Below are 19816 nucleotides of genomic sequence, written 5' to 3' on the forward strand. Positions count from 1 at the left end.
AGTTACCTCATCTGTAAAAGGGGGCATAGTACCTACCTCGTAACAGCATTTTGAAGATGATTTAAAAAATAACTCATGGAAAGGCTGAGAATAGCTGGCACATAGTGAGCACTCAGTAAAATGTTAGCTCTGTCACTTGATTGTTATTCTTATACCCACAAAGACACGGTACCACTTTCCTCCGCTTCACAATGCTAACCCTTCTGGTCACTGGGAACTGTAAGGCCATCTCTGGTCTTCCAGGAAGCCTTCTCTAACCTGCCAGACTAGCCTAGTGTCCTCCTCTGTGCTCTCAGAGCCCTTATCACGTTGTATTGCTATTGTCCCTACATCGGCCTGCTTCCCCAACTAGACTGCAAGTACCTGCAGGTCAAAGACATGTACCCCAATGCCTACCATAGTGCCTGAAATAGAATAAGTATATAACAAAGGGTTGTTTAAAAATAAATTAATGAAAGTTTAATTAATGTACTCAAGGTCACAAAGCTAGTAATTGAATGAGGGCCCTTATAAAAGTAAGTAATAAGCTATAGAAAATATTTCCCTAATAATAATAATACATTAAATTATGACTCAAGACTGACCATTACTTATAGAATGTTGTCCAAATTTGTCAAAGCTCTTCAAATTTTGGCCCTGTCACCTTTTCAGACTCTTATCTAGCAATAATACTTGCCATCTCCAGCCTGCCTCCAGCATACACAGTTGTCTCTCTCGCCTTAGGGTTAGCCTTGTTGATCCCCCTACATTTGACTTACACTTTCATCTTCTGGTCTCAGGCAGTCATCAATATTTATTGAGCCTACAGTGTAGAGGCCTGTGAGCTTCAAGGATACAGAATGAAATCAAAGGTGGTGACACTTGAATTGAGTCTTGCAGGAGTGAATCAAGTCTTCTCACTGGTTCTTCTTTGGAAGGCCTTTTTGCTAGACTGTGAGCCCTTGAGGACAAGGAATGTGATGATATTTGCTCCAAGTTTATCACCTATATTTAGATCATAGGTTGGTATCAACAGATGTTTGTTGAATGAACGAATCAGGCTGTAGAGAAAACTTCAGGTTTATAATGAAAGCACCTTTTAAAAAAACTACATTTAGCTTTTCCCTCCCGCTTTTGATGGTAGTTGGAACCTCAGAAATTGGCCATCGAGCTTACTGACTTTTTCATACAATTTACTGTGTAATAGAGCAGAATACTATTGGCTTCACCAGCTGTGTCCAGAAGGGCCCTATGTTCAAATTAGTCACAAATCATGTCCCATGTGGCATTGTTGCTAATGACAACACTGAAGATCAGAAATGCCTATGTTAGTGAAAAATACTTTATTTCAAGTGTCCTGTCAGTTTACATATGACAAGAAAGTGCTTTTTTCTGTGTGGGGTTTTGAGGGAGTAAGCTAAATTAAACACACATATAATATAGGGTATCCCCCAAAATGTATATGCACACTTTGAATAATTATAAAGGCAGTGTTTATTGAAATACTCATTTTGAAATGAAAATTTCATTTTCAAAATTGAGCTATCAGCTGTTAAAGTATGTACACATTTTTTTGGGACACCTGTATATGTTACTCATATGCTTACAGGCATACGGGGTTCCCGCCTGATCTGTGACTATCATACAGCCTGGGAATATTTCATAGATTTCCTAGTTGAGCCAAGGGAGTGATCATTGGTGATCACAAAGCAGAAGGACTTCTATGCAACCTGGCCCCAAGTAGCTGCCCTCAGCTCTTACTTTTGGAAAAATGACAGATACTCAATAAAGTATTGGAATGATGAGGAGCTGCCCTCGTCCTGAGCAGGCAGTAGAGACAAAGGCACTCATTGGAATTCCTGTTGGGTTGACAACATGTAGCCTGTTGTTGCTTAGTTTTGTTTCCTGTCTATTTTCAGTGTTGTTGATTTGGTTTTAGTAATAGCAACTTGAGTCATTTTGGCCTCATGTCTCTTCTTATTTCACCTACATCCTTTCAGCAGAGAACAGAATCATATTTATTTTCTAGTTTTACATATTATTTCATATTCTATAGAGTCTGTGGACTTTTAGGAACAATGATGTTGCTATGGACAAAACAGAGTGCAGTCCTGGGAATTTATTAACAGTGAGCATATCTTTTCAGCAGCAAGAGGAAATCAAAAAGGCTTGGCCAACACGTTCACATACACATACAGAGCAGTGAGCCAGTATTAGAAATCAAGACTCTTCCAGAAAGTCCACAATGTGTGCTTTGTTTATGGATCATATAAATTGAGAACCCTGCCTCCAAAACAAAACAGACAGTAGTTCAAATATAATCAATTTTTAAAAATCAAGTTCTAATGATAATACCTGAACTACATAATTGGGTAAGGGTGGAAGGTAGAGGACATGACTGAAAATGAAGGGGAATTTCAAAAGAATTATAACAGCCAATGCCTGGCTTATAAGAGTTTGCATTCTAGTTATAGAGACAACAGCCAGTTCAGTAGTGAGCAGAGTTACTTAGTATTAAATAACCTAATGAGATCTGTAAGACAGTGTTCATATACTAGAGAGCGTGTTCCACCAAGGAACAACGTGGCCCTTCTTAAGGGGTGTTAAAAAATGTGTGAGGGCATTTTTGGTTGTCACAAGGAATGTTGCTGGCATTCAAGGATGCTAATTGTCATACAGAACACAGGGTAGTTCTAAACACTGGATGGAGTCCCCGTCAAATGTTGATAACCCTGATGAGAAACTGCTGCAGAGATTCCGAGAACTCGGGGCTCTGACTTAGCTAAAGCTGAGTCTAAGATGTACGCAGTCCATTCTGTGAGTCACACAAAGGTTCTGTTCCCTAAAATCAAGGAAATGGCCTGTATTATAAAGTGCTTCAGTGATCAAAGTCAGTAAAGTGAAACATGTCGATCATTCTTTGGCCTAAAAGAGCAGATTCTTTTAGCATTGATTTAAAGCTATAAGGAATCAGAACTCTTTCTTTAATGATGCTTTCTGATGGCTCTCCATTTAAATTGAAGTAAGGAGCTGAAGCTTGACTAGAGGGTAGTTCATTTCAAAAAGGTATTTCTATATTTAAAAGTCACTATTCCTTATTTTGTTTGCATTTTTATGCTATCTAAAATATTTTCACTTTTTAAAAAGTTTAGTTTTCATTTGAAAAATGCTGAAAAACAAAATTAAGTTTCTAAATACCTGTTTTCTGGAATAGGCAGCATGCATTCAGTTACTAAGAATTTTCAGCAAACCAAATTCTTTAAAAAAATAAAGTGTAACTGGCAAAAAAGAGTGTCATTTTCACTCTCTCTTTTTCTAAATAGTCATATATTCCTTATTGAAAAATTAGATAAAACTTGATCTGAAAAAAAATGTCCTAAGTCCATTTCTTATCACCCCCAAAATATAAGTCCAAAATATGTGTTCCCACATCTAGGATAATGTTTGACCCATGCAGATGGTCAATGTGCATTTGAAGAATAGATGAGATTTATGTTTAAAATTATTTTAGGCATTGTAAATAATCATATTTTATCAATATTATAGATACGATTTTACTTAGGAATTTGATTCCTAAAATTTACACCCAATGTCTTTGAAATAATTTGAAAATGAAGTACTGGTACATCTCAACTTTAGAAAAACCTAAGACATGCGAGAGGATTTGTCTGTAGTAAGTTTTGTGTTATTTTCTTTAGAAAATAATTTCATTTTTACTAAAAAATTCACTCAAAAATTATATTATCAACATTTTAATTTATGTACACAACTTTTATATGAATACCTACATTATTTACTATTCCACATCAAAGAACATTATTATTTCTACCTGTTTTTTCTTTTAGAAATTCCCTATATGATTCAAGAGCTAAGATATAAAGAATATACTTATGTTTATAATAGTAGCTGTCATTTTTTTGCTCTAGGTTCTTTGCTAAGCATTTTAAGCATATTGTCTCATTATTCCCAACAATAAACTTATGAGATGGGTACAACCTTAGTGCCATTTTACGTATAAGGAAACTGAGGCTTAGGATATTTAGGATTCTGATTTACATAGTACTGTGCCTCCTACCAGATGATATGTAAATAATTCCTTGCAGATATAATTTTTGACGGACAAAATGAATGAACACATTGCCATATTGATCCGTTTAGAAGAGAAAAAGACAAATATGTGGAAGATTCTCCTTGATTTATATTAAGCCTAGAGTGTTTGGTTTTTCTGATCATAGTCACTAAAAGCTATGAAACTTTTTAAAAATTTATCTTTATTGTTGAAAGTATTATAGATGTCCTCATTTCCCCCCTTTGACCCCATGTACCCCAGACCTACCCCCCTGCCCCAGGCCTTCACAAAAACACAAAAAACTATGAAACTTAGTATGTTTGATAATTACTTATTTTCAATTAGATATATAACTTATTTAAATTAAAAAGTAAGTCTGGAGAAGTTTGACAGGGGAGGCAGAATTAACTTCATTTCAAGAGAACTTAAGTAAGCAAAGATAATAACTCTCTAAAGAGAATGGACACTGGCTTGTTTGAATCCTTGGTTGCAAGCTGACACTTTGAGGGAATGTTCTTAGCAAAACACTCACTTCAGCGGAAATTAGGTCAGCCTTCTGGAACATTTATCATGTATACCTGTCACCAGCAAGACCCAGTCCTTAAAGTGAACTGAGATCACAAGCATCAGTCCCTGCTGCTCTGAGCTGCAAAGGACACTCTAAACCAATAGTCCTACAAGTATGTGAGCTTGGCAGAAACTCCCATAAAACCGAAGCCAACGCCCATATAGTTGCTGTGGGAATTGAATTCCTTAATACTCTGTTTATAGAATTTTGAAACGGCAAATGGATTTGGTCTGTTCTGAAAAACAATCTGTCCCATGGCTTGTTTGGAATAACATCTCGAGTTGCTATAGAAGGATGTAAGCAGACGACCCATGTCTGATTTGGAAGTCAATTTCACCAGCCTCTGCTTGTTTCATACTGCACAGCTAGGTTGATTTTTGCCCGACTGGGGGGGTATTATTTGCATAAAGGAAAGGCCAACTTCTACTGAAGCTAAGGAGTTGCTAATTCGATACAGAAACTAGAGTCCTTAGCAGAAAAATCCAGAGCTAGAATAGTTAGCAAAATTCGGAGCAATGCAAGGTACGATAAGACTGTATGGTAAAACCAAAACAACATAAATGAGTCATACCCCGATGTCCTTTCAGTAATCATGTGGCAATATTCTGGTGGTTTCAGAGCAATGTCAGCAAGTGTGGGGATCCTACATAGGAAGTTGAGAGTGCATCTGCGTCAGTTTATGTGCGTTTCAGCTCAGTGAATGGCATTCACTGATGGTCTTATGGATTGAAATGACCACATTCAGCAAGCAGTCAAATCGTCATATCTATCTACTAGGTTAAGTTACCTTATCTTTGGAAGGAAGTAATTATCTTTTTCACATGTTCTTGTTGGGCAAACATACCTAAAGACTTCACTAAAAATTTGGTACTATATATGTGAAGTTGGTTGAAGAAAAAGATGAAATTATTAAATGTTTGTGTAGGAATATACCTTTATATCTCAAAAAGAATAAAAAGAATAAGTGGATAAGAAGAAATATTTTCTTTGTTCATTTGTCACACGTATACTAAGAACCCACCATATGTTATGCATTGTACAAATGGTGGAATTAAAAAGGTGATAGAGAGACAGTTCCCACTTCCATTATGCTCTCATTTAAGTTGGGTGCCTGTGGGTGTGTCTGTGCGTGTGACAGATCCTTAAACAAAAGATAATGATACTGTATGTGAAATGCCACAATTTTAAAACTCAGGAGAGGAACTCAAGAACTTAAAGAAATTTTGTCTATGAAAAGTACCTTGTAAAACAAAGTTTTGTTTTTAACCATATCCTTAAGAAAGATGGGTCTGTTTGTTTCATGTGAAAGTCCAGAAGATTTGAGAAGCTAAAGAGGGGAAAGTGGGACTGGCAGAAATTACCAATGATTTGTTGTTAGAAGAATTAAAAAAACAAAAAAACTTTCATTATCACACTCTATTAAGCCAGGACCAGGAAACAATTTCTAATCAGCACTCTGATCTGGGCAGAGATTGTGCAGTCTTTTGTACCAGGCCTCAGATCTGTGTTCTCTATTCACACATGCTCACTTCCAGCTGTTGTCATTGAAATCCTACATAATCTTTCAAGGTCAAAGGGCAGTCACCCATGGCTGCTGCAGTTAAAAGGTTATGCTGATTTCTGTTGTCAAATATTGGCCCTTTTCTCTTCCGATCACTCCCATTCTACTTTTTTTAACAAGAAAAATCCAGCCTAGAATTGTATTACATGACTTTAAAGTCTTAAAAGTGTTCCTCCATTGTGCTAACACGACATGGCCTGAACAGTCTAATTCATTCTGTTATATCTCACAAAGAATTTTCTGGTACTTCTAAAATACTTTGTGTTTGTGCTAAGCCAGCAAACTTCAAAGTATAGTATAGTGGCGCACACCGTTTGTGGCATGCCACAGTATCAGCAGAAATATATAATATGGAGCCTATAATTTAATAAACATTGTGAATTAATGGCATCAGTAATTAAGTAATTGCTGGTTAAGTGGACAGAATTGTACCAAGCAAATGACTTTTAAAAACATGAAAGTGTTTTGTATCTTGTGGTTGTACACATTAACTAATTTTGTATATTTGGAAAACTACATCTACCTATTTGTAATTTTTTTGTAGTCTTAGAAAAGTAATTGCAAGGACTCTTTTTAAATATATTGCTTCAGTTCATGAATGATTTTCTTTCCATGCCTGGTTGAATCAAAATTGGTGTTGAATGTCTTAAAATTAGCACATGGCCCCTGGTCATCTTCTTTCCTTGTCATTGCATGTATCCTCAGGTGATTTAGCAAGCAGGGCTCCTTGTAAGTGGTTTCACAGCCATATGAATTAAACCTAAAAAGGAAGAACAGGACAGTGGGCATTAAGGTTTTTTTGCTGTTTTACATTCATAAGCCAGGGTAGCCCTTAGGTGATCCAGTCTCATGTCTGTTTCATTTAAAGTAATCATTTTCTTATGTATTCAGAGAATACATTTCCGTATTTTTCTCCACTATATGTAAGAGTTCATAAACCGAAACTGAAGCTATTACAAATAATTTGATCCATTTGCAGATTATTAAATTACTGTCCAAGTTTAGAGAAAACTTTGATTCAGAACATAAAAAGAATAAAGTTGTTTATAATCTATTAGTTCAAAATCAGGTTAAATTAAAAAATTCTTTTAAGTTTATGGTGCATTAAAAATAAAATAATTTTAAAATATTTATAAAATACTGATCTTATGCTAATTATAGTGGAATTAACTTTTTCTAGCATGAAGCAAAAATTTTTTTATTTTATTTTAAAAACATTTTTTATGGTGCTTGAAAATGTTTTCCTAAAGCAAGTGTTTCTTTGTTCTTGTACAGAACTAATTTGTAATTGGGCCCACTTGTAAAAATGCCTATTTCTGCTTATTATAGGCCTAATAAGTGCATGATTCTAAATGTTTAGGAGAAACTAACTTGTTTACATGACAAAACAATTAAAGAAAGGATATTTATCTGGGAGGAGAGAAAATTCGGGATTGAGGAATTGTCTTCAAATAGTTGAAAAGTAGCAAAATTGAAGAGAGATTAGATTTATTCTGCCTTTTCCAAAGAATAAAATTTAGGTAAATGAGAAGTTACAGGAAGGCAAATATATGAAAGGAATTTTTAAAAATCAAACCTTTTAATTGTATTAGTCTAAAATTCTCTGTTATGACACAGTTATGATCACTCCATTTCTAGATGATTTAAGATCTCTTCATTTCCAGTTCATTCCATGATGTCATGCATCCAGTATTTCTGAACATACAAATAAATATATTTTTTCTTTTTATTTAGATGTTTTTATATCTATTAGACATATTCCTTTAATTAATTGCCTAATCACTTGTAACTCAAACTTATAAACCCTCTTTATGTAAAATCATTGAGCAATCAAATTTAATTTATTGAAATACTATTCTTTCTTTATTAACTGCAGGAATTGGTGAAGATGTGATAAGGCCTTTGGGTTAGACTGGATAATCAAGTCTCTGGTGTAATATATGATGGATTAAAGTGCAATAAAATTTATTATATAAAAGAACTAAACAATTTGTTTAGTTCTAATCGTAATTCTGACACTAGCTGTGTGACTACAGACAAATCACTTAACCTCTCTGAGCTTAAACTTTCTTTTCTGTAAAATCAGTGTATTGCCTACTACACAAAGTTGCAGGAGGAACTAGAGCTAATGTGTCTAAAATGCTTAGCAGAGTACCAAACACATAGTAACTACTGGATAAATGAAAGCTATACTTTTGATGAAAATTAATACTACTGAGAGAGGGTCCATGGATAAACTTTTAAAATAGGTAGCCTAACTATACAATACCTGTTACCACCTTGATCCATTTTTCTAATGTACATATGTTGAAGTGATTGCAAGTGAAGATGTCGAGTGTTCTTGGGCCTTGCACACAAGTGTTAATTAGCTCAGAGTTCAGATTCTATTTCCTATCAGTACATTGGTATATAAACCAAAGGGGGGAAATAGGGAAAGGAGCAGAACAGTGTATCTACAGAACAACATTTGCCAAAAAGCAGTGATATCCTTGTCAAGTTATTTGGGAAATAGTGAGTTAAATAATGTTAAGAAAGTATTTAATGCAGGAACTCTCAGGGGCTTTAACATGTAAATGTTCCTTGTCATTCTCCAAGGGTGGGTGTGATAGTGTTTTCCAAGTTCATTTTACTGTAGAAACCTTTGTATATATTTGTATGTTTGTTTTTATTTGTTTTTGGTAGAGCATTTCAGGGAAGCACTGATATGGAGAGTGGAACATATTAAGTATTTGGAGAATAGCAGGTGGGACATCTTGGCTGTGGCATAGAGAGCATGTATTTGAGTTGTGTTAGAAGATAACACTGGAAGCCAGATTTTGAAGGGCTTTAAATACCAAACTCAAGAGTCTAACCTCAGTTCTCAAAGAAATCATGAAATACTTATGGCTTTTTTATCAGATGGAAAATACCAACCATCCATCTATCCTGTACCTACTATGTTAGTGGATTAAAGAAGAGAGGACACCTAGTAGGCATCACAAATATATGTGCCTACAGGGGTCTTACAGGTCATTTAAATAAATGAAATACAATCAAGAGTATTGGGGAGTGTGATAATTTGTAAGCTCATGCCCAGTTTAAAAACATTCATTTGCAAAAAATAACAAAAAAAATTGCCACTGTGCTAGCAAACCAAGCAAAATATGTCTGCATGCTAGAATTGGCCTGTGGGCTGCTAATTTGTGACACATTACATTCTAAAGGGAAAGGTTGGCATTTACGTTGTTTAGGGTAAGTACTAGGCTGCTATAACAAAGAGACTGAAAAAATAGAGTGGTTAAAGTACACTGAAATTTTTTTTTTGGTAACTCTTCCAAATGATCGGGGTGGTTCTTCTCTACACTGTCATTCAGGGTCTCAATTTCCCTCTGTCTCATTGTTCTGCTACTCCATGGACACTGTCTTTGTCTGCATGGTCAAAACTGTTCTAGCTCATAAAAAGAGGAAGAGAGAGTGTCTGTGGGGCAGGAATTACCTTTCAGGCGTGTAAGGTAGAAGTTGATTGTATCACTTCCATTCACTTTCCAGTGGTGATCACTCCTAACTGTAAAGGATGCTGGGAAGTGTGGTCTGTAGCTGTCAACCATGGGATATGTCTGGACAGCCAGCAGTCTCAGCATAGGAGAACATTGCAATAGTCTCTGCTAGTTGTTGATATTTTCCTAGAAAGGTCTTATTAAAAGACCCAAATTTAGATAAATATATCACTGCAAATCTTGGCATAAACATTTTCCTTAACTGGGAATATAAGCCCTGGAGAATAAAGAACTTCTGTTATTTCTAGTTGTATCTGTAGGGCCTAGGACTATGCTTGTCATATAATAAGCATTCAATAAATATTTGTTGAGTAAAAGCAGTAAATCAAATATTGACTTTCTCTTTATGGGTATGGCAGAACAAACAAACAAAAACCACAGATCAGGCAGGAAAGTTTGGAGCAACAAAAAAAGGAACTCAACTTACATAAGTCCCACGACAAATACTTCTAAAATCTCTCTTTTCTTTTTTTAATATATCTTTATTGATTTCAGAGAGAGGAAAGGAGAAGGAGAGAGAGAGAGAGAGAGAGAAACATCAATGATGAGAGAGTCATTGATCGAGCCCACAACCCGGGCATGTGCCCTGACCAGGAATCGAACCCCGATCGCCTGGATCCTAGGTCAATGCTCAACCGCTGAGCCACGCCCAGCCGGGCTAAAATCTCTTTTTGATTCATCCTTCTTTTAAGCTAAGACTACATTATTTCCATACTAATGGCAATTCCTTGATGTGTTATGATAAACAGAATGACAATCATAACCAAAGACGATTACAAATGCATTTATAACAATCCTTTTTATCTGAAAATCGCAAAACACCTCATCCATATTATTAGTTGGCAACTGCCATGTCTTTGTTTTACATAGTCTCAGACACAACTTTCTAGATATAGAACTATTTCAGTCTTATTATCAGTCCACACCGTATGTTAATCTTTTAATGTTGATCAAAAACAGATAACCAAATGAAATTTCCTCCACTCTCATGAAAATGAATCACATAAGCAGCATGTATGTGTATTTTTATTGCTACTATGTTCTTTCTTAGTGGATATCTGAATTTTTAGCATTTGTTTTAAATAAGGAATTACTCATAAAATAAATAATATTTTAAATGTCATCAGTCAATGGCAGAATAATTTTAAAAATCAGTGTATAATCAAAAATCAGACCAACATTTTAAAATTTGGGCTTAATGGATCAGCAGGAATATACCCCCAGCTTACTCCCCCCCCCCCCAAAAAAAAACACCCCTGTTTTCTAAGATATTCCAAATTCAAAGTACAGAAATAACATATCACTGGGGGTAAACTAGTAGTAATTTATTATTGTCCTTTAGAGGCCTACCAAATAAGGGTATCTCAAATCACTCATCTGAATCACTGAGTAAATATTTATTACACAACTAGGACAGGGTTTGTGCTGGGCCCTGCGGGCAGTGTAAGATACTGAGAGACAGCCCTGCCTTGCCCGGTGTGTAGTAGGAGTATAGCGCTGAGACAGGTAAACAGATGCCCGTCTGATAAAGCAGAAAGAGGCTGTGCCGTTAAGACAAGTGGAGGAAAAGCTCTGCTCGATTTAGCGGTATTGCCTGAGCACTCCAGAAATGCGCTGACCGGGGCCCAGGGGCAGAAGAAGGAGTGACATCCCTTCCCTCAGGTGGCAGATGAGCTAGTGGGGAATTCACAGAGGAGAAATTGGAATTCCAGAGAGGAGAGTGTTGATGAGGTGAAGGACCAAAGAGTAAGTTCCTGAGAGCAGTGTCATTAGGAGTTAGTTCATCACAGGCAATCCCAAATACTTGGGGAATGTAAAGAGTGTGAGAGTGAGGGAGCTCTTTTCCCTTTGAGGAGCCCAGATGGACAAGAAGGAAAGGCCCAGAGAGTAGCCTGTCTTTCCCTGCCGTGGAACCTTATTGACCAAGGGACAATAGATACCTTCTTTTCCCTCTAATGACCTGTGTATTGTAGTTGGCCTGCATCCATTAGCCAGATAAGACCTGATCATTTAGAGCTAAGAGTCTTTTGCTATTCCAACAGGACAACCAGAAACACCATCAGACTTTCCTCCTCAGATGCATTCATTCTGCTCCATGGACATTCAGACTTTCTTTAAAGGCCAGCCCTCTGGGTGGTTTGTTCCCAGCTGTTTCTTCCCCTGACCTCTGAACAGTTCTGCAAGGTTACCTGTCTCTCGGCAAATCAAACTTTTTCTCTATTCCTGCCTGTTAAAAGGTAGATAGATGTTCAGTCCCTTCATGAGATGAAATTCAGTTCCCATATAATGGCATTTTCCATAACTGCTGATATCATCGAGGTAAAGAGAGCTGCTTTTCCTAACCACCCGTAAAAGAATTCAGCGTTTTATATTCTTGCCTCTCTTCGAAAGCCTAATCTCTCCCCACTGTGAGTAGGCCTGACTCCAAGGTATTGAAATCTCTACTCTAATTGGGAATTCACTGAACAAGACCTCAGTGAATGAACTTTTTAGCCATTTTATATAAAACGAAAAAGGATGTGCTCCTTATTCCAATCTCCTCTGAATTGCTCCTGAACATGAGTTCAGAATTGGAGAGAGGGTCCGATCATTACCCAGCCTGGCTTTTCATCTAAGATGTGCTTAACAGAAGTATATGTTTTGCACTCATTTCTGAGAGACCCTATTCAAAATGTAAATCTTGGGACCTTTTGGGAATGTTTAATCAGCTCTCCAACTGAAGATCTTTTAATGCTAATGCGTCAGAATTACTTAAATTTACCTTTTTATGTTCTTTCCCATTTTTCTCTCATCTTGCCATAAAGTAGAAAACCCCAGATTAGTGTTATTTCCCTGAAAGTCATTTTTACAATTTGGCTTGTGTTAGCGAGAACAAAATATTAATCTGCTCAGGTTCACTTAGTGATTACATTAGCTGTGTCATTTTTTCCATCATTTCTCAGGTTTCAGTTTTTGTTGCTGTCTTCCACTGGATCAGTGGGTTTCTAAATAATAGGCGAAGGAACAAATCCAGTTTCATAGTCATTCAAAGTTACACAGCGTGTTTACACAGACCTTTCCTTGGGGGCACATTGCGAAGATAAAGTAGTCAAGGCTATTTGATAATCTCATAATACTGTGAGAGATGATCCTGTCCGGATTTGTGAAATAACTCTCTTTATTTTTATTTTTCTGGTTATTGTGCATTCACATGTATTTCTCCTTCTAAACTGCACACGTTCTACTAAAATAAGCCTTTGAGGCCGGTTGCTAGGAGGGGAAGGAGGGTCAAATCATTATTTTGGCAGCAACTTTCTCAGGATCGCACAAGACCCCTAGTTTAAGCTTCAGACTAAATTGTTCTGGGTTTTTTTTGCCTGTTATGTTTATTAAATAACACTGCCCTCAACTCTGTTTTTCCTTGGTTTCCCAAAGTTTGAGCCATAACCACAATCATAGGACAACCCCCAGACATTTCTCATCAGAGAACCTGATGGCACCTTCTTGATCAGAAGCTTTATCTAAAGGAGTTGTCTATCCTTTCCTTGTCCCATTTGGTTTGGAAGGACTCTTTGGATGGTTCCTTTTAATAGCTTTCAGATGCACACTGACTCGGTTTTAGTTCAGACTGTATTGCTAGAGATGAGAGAGAGAGAGAGAGACAGAGACAGAAAAAAAAATCTCTGCTGACATTTTTATGGAAAGGAAAATACACATACTTGAGCCCAATCTGAGTTGTGTTTATTCAGAGGCATGACTGGAGTGCTCGTTGCTTACCAGGCACTGTGTTAGGACCTAGAGGACTGGAGACACAGAAGATGCCCTTTTTCAAAGGGCTCACAGTCTAATATGAGAAAAAGACAACATTACAATCTAGTGTGCTAAGTCCTAGATTAGAACCATACATAGTACAGCAGGTCCATATTCAGAAAAGAGAAAAGGAGTCTTCTCCAACCATGGGGTAATCAGGGAAGGCTTTTGATAGAGGTGACAACACAGCTGAGTCCTAAAGACAAGTAGGAGGTAGCCAAGCAAAGAGTCAGGAGAGGGAGACCAGGAAGAAGAAGCAGTGTGAGGGCAGGGGCTGGACCAGGGCCCTGGAGGGACATGTGTTCACTTACGCCAAGGAGTAGGGCTGGAAGCAAGAGATAAAAGATAAAAAATGAGACCGGAGAGGAAAACAGAGGCTACATGGAGGTTGTATGCCATGTGAAGGAGTTTGTACTGTACCCTGAACTCTCTGTGAGGCTCTTGCAAGATTTCTGACAGGGTAGTGGTCGCTGAACACTTTGGATTTCTCTTAGATTCTCCAACACCTTGTTCTTTCCTACCTCAGGACCTTTGTACATGCTAATCTCTCTGCCTGAAGAACTCTTTCCCCACTTTTCCTGGCTGTCTCCTTAGTATCTTTCAGATGTCAGCTCTTAAGAGAGACCTTCCCTAACCACCCTTTCTAAAGCTTTTCCTGTTTGTTTCCTTCATATAAGTTATACCATTTATAATTTTTAAAATAATTTGTTTCTTTTACATTTTCAGCTCTCTTTAATCATAGACTATAGATTTCCTGAAGGTAGGACTGTATCTCAAACCCCTACGCCCACACCTGTCCCACAGTAGGGGCTCAACACATACTTGTTGAATAAATGAATGAATCATCAGATTTGCCAGTTAGTAAGACAGCTCTGACTGCAGAGGGGAGAATGGACTAGAAGAGAAGCCAAGACCAATGATGGAGAACATAGTTAGAAAGCTGGTAAGAATTGGGAAAAGCCTGAGCCACAGTTGTAGGAGGGAGATGGAGATGTACACGGAGTTGAGAAATAGTAAGGAATTGAATACATGGGATTAGGTGGATGTGGGCATTCATAAGAGGCAGGAGTCAGGGATGACACCAAAACATAGAAAACCAGATGAACGGGGGATGATTCATTGGTGTAGAAAAGTCAAAGAGTAAGAACAGGTTTTTGGGGGAGAACAAAATGAGCTTGGCTTTGGACATGTTGGGTCTGAGGATACCCGTGGGCTATCTGGATAGAAATATGCGATAAACATTTTGATTCATGTGTTAGGAACCCAGGAGAAAGACGGGGCAAAAGATAAAGTTTTGAGAGCCATTGGCTTATAGATTCATTCATCTACTCATTCAGCAAATATTCACTTACTGCTTTGTCCCAGGCATTAAATACAATAGAGAATGAAACAAACATTATCTAGCTTTCACAAATATCACAGTCAAGCCTAGTAGCTGATATCATAGAAATAGAGAAGATAACTTAGGAAATAGGTATAGAGAAATGAGATATGTATAGAGAAATGAGCATGAACCCTGGAGAACACCAGCATTTAAGAGGTTGACAAAAGTAAAAGGACAGTTAGGACAGGGTGAGTTTGAGTGGATGAACACAGGGGTTACCCCTTTCCAAGCCCTTATGTCAAACTAAAATTAGTTTTCAATTTATATTGCTTGCTTTTTTTTTTTTTTTTTTGGTAGCAGGATTAATGAATGTGTGTTCACATTCTCTCTGTGCAGAAATTCATGTTAAATTGTCCTAAAAATAAGGAATTTCAGAGGTTGGAACTGGAACAAGTATGAGCCCGCAGGCAGGTGACATAGACAGAGATGAGCAAGAGCTGGAGATCAACCCAGATCTTCCTATTCAACTACGAATTTCCTTGCCATTGTTGTACGTGTTTTAAGTCAAACTTAATGTATGTTGTGGTTGGATTTCCTTTGTTATGGGCTGTGGGATAAATGTGATCTGAATATTGTCATAATAGGAAGAGGTATCATAGTCTATTTTGCCAAGACCACGTTAGAGAACTTTTATTGATTGATTTATTTTTATTCTCAGTTCTTTTAATCCAAGAGACAACACCTCAGGCACTTTCCAAATAACACTCAACTAAATACCTGGGTGTGTGTTACTTGGGAAGTGAAATTTCTTAAGTCTTCAAATGAAATTTTTCCATTTTTAAAAATTGTAGTGTGTATATATATTTTCTTTTTTAAATTAAGATGTAATTGCTATGTGGCGTATTAGTTTCAGCTGTACAGCAGGATTCACTATATAGATATATTGTGAAATGACCCCCACAATAATTCTAGTTACTAACGTCCATCACCACACATGGTGTTATTTTATTTTACAAAGCAATTTATGGTTATCGACTATCCTAAAAATTAGAGCTATTTATCTAAAATATTATAGATTGTGTATTTGATTTTAAAAATTGAAAATTTTCTTTTAAATCTCAGTAAAAAACTTTCTTATGCAGAGGTCAAATGTAACCAAGAGAAAAAAGAATAATTTATAGGACCATTTATAATGCAAAACATGCTGATTTTTTGTATGTGTTTATGTCCATGACATTTAATGTTTTGTGGTGCATAATGTGCCATAGGTAAACGTGCTTCCCCCTCGTAGTGGACAAAATAGCTTTTATCAATAAAATAAATTTCACTTATGAATTTTTTGTTATATATTCAAATTGGTCTTTTTTCTTATGTTGCATTTTTTAAAGGTGTATTCCTTTTTTCAAAGAACAGTTATTTTTTAAAAATTCCTTTCAGCCCTCAACTTCTCCTTTGGCCCTAATTTTAAATCAGGCGGTTACATTAACCCAATAGACTGCTCTCTCACTAGGTTCTGCCTATGTGAGATGCATAAAGTGAGAAAACCTTAGAGGCAGAGGGGGAATGATATATCATCAATTATGTATTCCTTGCCATTTGTAAGTTTTATGTTCCTAATGCTCCTAAACATACTATAAAAATAAATAAGCAGTTGATAATATTTGTAATAGATATTTTTTAAATTTATATTTATTGTTGAAAGTATTACAGAGGCTCTTCTTTTCCCCCCTCATTGATTCCCTCCACCCTGCAACCCCCCTCCAATATCACATATCTTAAAGAAAATTAATTATATCCAGCCAAAATGAAGCAGATACAAAATGCAATGATTAAGTCATTTTGTACTATTCATTTATCTTTTCTTTTTTTAAAAAAAAAAAAAGACCCAACCCTCCCACAAAAACCTCTTGTTCTTGAAACAAATTTAAATTTTATCTGTGCTCAAAGAATTTATTTTTATGTTTCAATGGTTTTTAAGGGGCTTGCTTCTTCCAGCCTGGCTTTTTAAAGATTTACCCTGTGTTTCCTCTACAAATGAAGGGAACATTTTTAAATCTTGTTTGATTTGAATGAATGGATAGCTAATCCCCATCAGATGTTTCTTTAGAAAATCATGTTTAAAAACTGTTATGGAATTTAGCTATCTGGGCTGATTCTTAGGTAGGCTGTTTTCATCCCAGTTGCTGAGGTCTCAGAGGTCAGCCAAGGTAACCATTTATTTTAAATCATCTTTTGTTTCAGATTTCCTGTTGAGTTTTTTGTTTTGTTTAACCATTTCAAAAATCACCCAGTTGTTGTGTCATAGCTTTCCATAACCTCCAGATTCAAACCAAAAAAACTTCTACATAACTAAATGACTGTGCCCTCCCACGGAAACTCTATCCAGACCAGAATATGAAACTAGACATCATATTTTTTAATCACAATGAAACTCATGTTTAGGATTCTGTTGCCAAGTATCTTCTACTTTTGACACTTTGCTTTTTTTGTTTTTGTTTCCCCAGGACATTTGGGCTTCCAGGACAGTTTTGTCACATCAGGTGTTTTTAGTGTGACGGAGCTAGTAAGAGTGTCACAGAGTAAGTATAATTTTGCTTTGATTTGGTACAGATTTGCCTTCAGTTTGTGCTTACTTTCTGCCTAGGCCTCCTGGAGACACAAATAGCTTTCAGAATCCCCTTTTCATTCACCCGTTGGAAGAATTTTGCCACGCTGTTTATTTAACAGCCAAGAATTTAAATCAGGAAAATTTGATGTCATTTTAATGTGAGACATATGGAAAGAACTGAAATCCTGAGTGTCTCACATATTCCCTAGTTTATAGTGTGAACCTGGTTTTTAGAAAGTCTGAGGCTTCCCTGATTTCTAAAAATTCTGCTTTAAAAAAAAAAAAAGGTTTTGACCTTTAAAGAATGCTAATGCCCTCCGCATGAGTGGCACAGGACAGCATGATCATTACCAGCTTGTCAATAATCACCAACAACAGTGAATTAAGAGTACCTGTCACCACCCTGTTCCATTGATCAAAGGGTCATTGATTGTGTATTAGCTATGACATAATCCAGACAGTCCAAGGGGAAGGTATAGGATTCTCTCTTTCCCTCTCTCTCTCTCTCTCCCCCCCTCGCTCGCTCGCTCTCGCTCTCTCTCACTCTCTCTCAGGTACACACACACAGTTGCCCTCCCTCAAAAACGTTCTTTCGTTTTTATTTAAAAGCATACTCACAGTGACTATGATGTTTGGGGTCCCAATAACAAAGAAAAAATAAATACCAAAGATTAACATTTTTTATTCCTTCCTACTTCAAAATATCTCTTGTAGGTAAAATATACCTTGTCAAAATTGGGTTAAAGCTGAAACAAGTCATTTGTGGATTGAGGTGGGGTAAAAAGAAATCTTTTCTTTTCAAGTTCATACCCCACCCCCTCCCCTGCCCAGCGAGCCAGTCAGTCTCGTGAAAAGAGGCCAGGTCGTGCGTGCCGAGCCGTCCTGATCTCACAGTTTGGATTCTGTCTGTTCTTATTCCTTAAGGCTAGAAAGCCCTTAAGAATCCAAAAATGGGATACAAGGTGGGGGCAGGGGGTGTCGGGCAGAGGTGTAGATAGAGAACGATGGTGGAGCACTGCTTGCCAGGCACTGTGCTAAGTTTTCATGTAGGTAACATAGATTAATCCTTGCAATAAACTTGTCAGATAAGAAATTATTCTCATTTTTACAAATGAGTTAAATTGTGGGTCTATTGAAGTCGTTTACCCAAAGTGCAACAGGAGGTAAATGGTTAAGCTAATCTGTGTAATGCTAGAACTGCCATGCTGTTAGACTGGCCCAAGGGAACTTGAAATCTACAGTGTGAGGCTAGACAGAAAATAGCAGGAAGGTAACTACGGATGTTAGAATTCTGGGCATAAGGGACCCTTGGTTGACACAGGGGTGTCCTGGAATGGCATGGGGGTCAGAAACTTAAGGAATACGTTATTAGGAACAGTTGGTTGTGAGATAGAAGGGAGAAGTTGCTGTCGTATTATGAAGTATGCTTAAAGTAGCAACCAGTGAAGTAGAGACTAGACTGCCCTGGTAATCTGGAGGATATATCATAGCTAATTAGCCAGTTACTTGCCCTAGACAAATAGCCATGCACTTGTCTGTGTATGTGTCTACATACATACATATGTATACACACACATATATACGTACACACATATATACATATACACGCATATATACACATATATAACTTTTTAGGACTTTTAACAATCATTAGCTCACATTTTTCTTATAATTTTAATAATAACTAATACAGCCTGAAATATCAGGGTACAACTATCATAGTGACATTATAGGAAATACGTTGATTGAGCCCTTACTACAATCCAGATAACCTCAGAAAGTGAAAATCTTTTGAAGTCTGAGATTGGAGCACTAGTCCTTTTTAATCTACGCTGGCTGCTGTAATGCTTACATTTAATCTTCATTATCATCAGTGTCTGAGGCCTAGCGTATGAGAAGGCTCACACTGCTCAGAAACATCCCTGGAACCTCTTCCTTCTTCCACTCTCTGTATGTCCCTTTAAGGTCTTATATCCCAGGGCTTATCAGTTCCAAGCTTGATTAGACCTCCATGCAGCCTGTGATGGCATGGTTGCCAAGTGAATTCTAAAACTGCCTTCAAGACTGCCAGAGGGTATGGCTGGACCTCAGAATGAATTTGCAGAGGGACCTGGTTTTGCTTCCTGTTGGCGCTTAGGAGGCTGTGTTGCTGATGCCTGGCATCACGAGTGGCCTTCGGCTCTTGAATGCTTTTCGATTCTGCACACTGCTGCGTAATCGCTCTAGGACTCACTCACACATGGCCTCATGCTGACTGAAACTGTTTGGCAAGAGTGGGACTGGGCTGTGTCAGCTAAATGGTGGCTTCAGGCCAAACTACCATCCAGAGCCGCCTCCCTCTTGCAGATCTTTAATCCAGGTTTGTCAGGGTATATGTCTCAA

The 19816-nt window shown here is 37.2% G+C and overlaps 1 protein-coding gene across 6 annotated transcripts in view; it reads left to right on the plus strand.

Moving 5' to 3' along the window:
* Positions 1-19816, plus strand: part of NFIA (nuclear factor I A) — a 353365-nt gene that overhangs the window by 214051 nt on the left and 119498 nt on the right. For all 6 annotated transcript variants that reach the window (XM_016205901.2, XM_016205899.2, XM_016205903.2 and 3 more), the window contains exon 4: positions 17331-17405. In XM_016205901.2, the coding sequence (XP_016061387.1) occupies positions 17331-17405 (75 nt within the window). The remainder of the gene's footprint in view (positions 1-17330; positions 17406-19816) is intronic.

Source organism: Miniopterus natalensis, chromosome 9, assembly GCF_054644295.1.
Source record: "Miniopterus natalensis isolate mMinNat1 chromosome 9, mMinNat1.hap1, whole genome shotgun sequence".
NCBI lineage: Eukaryota > Metazoa > Chordata > Mammalia > Chiroptera > Miniopteridae > Miniopterus > Miniopterus natalensis.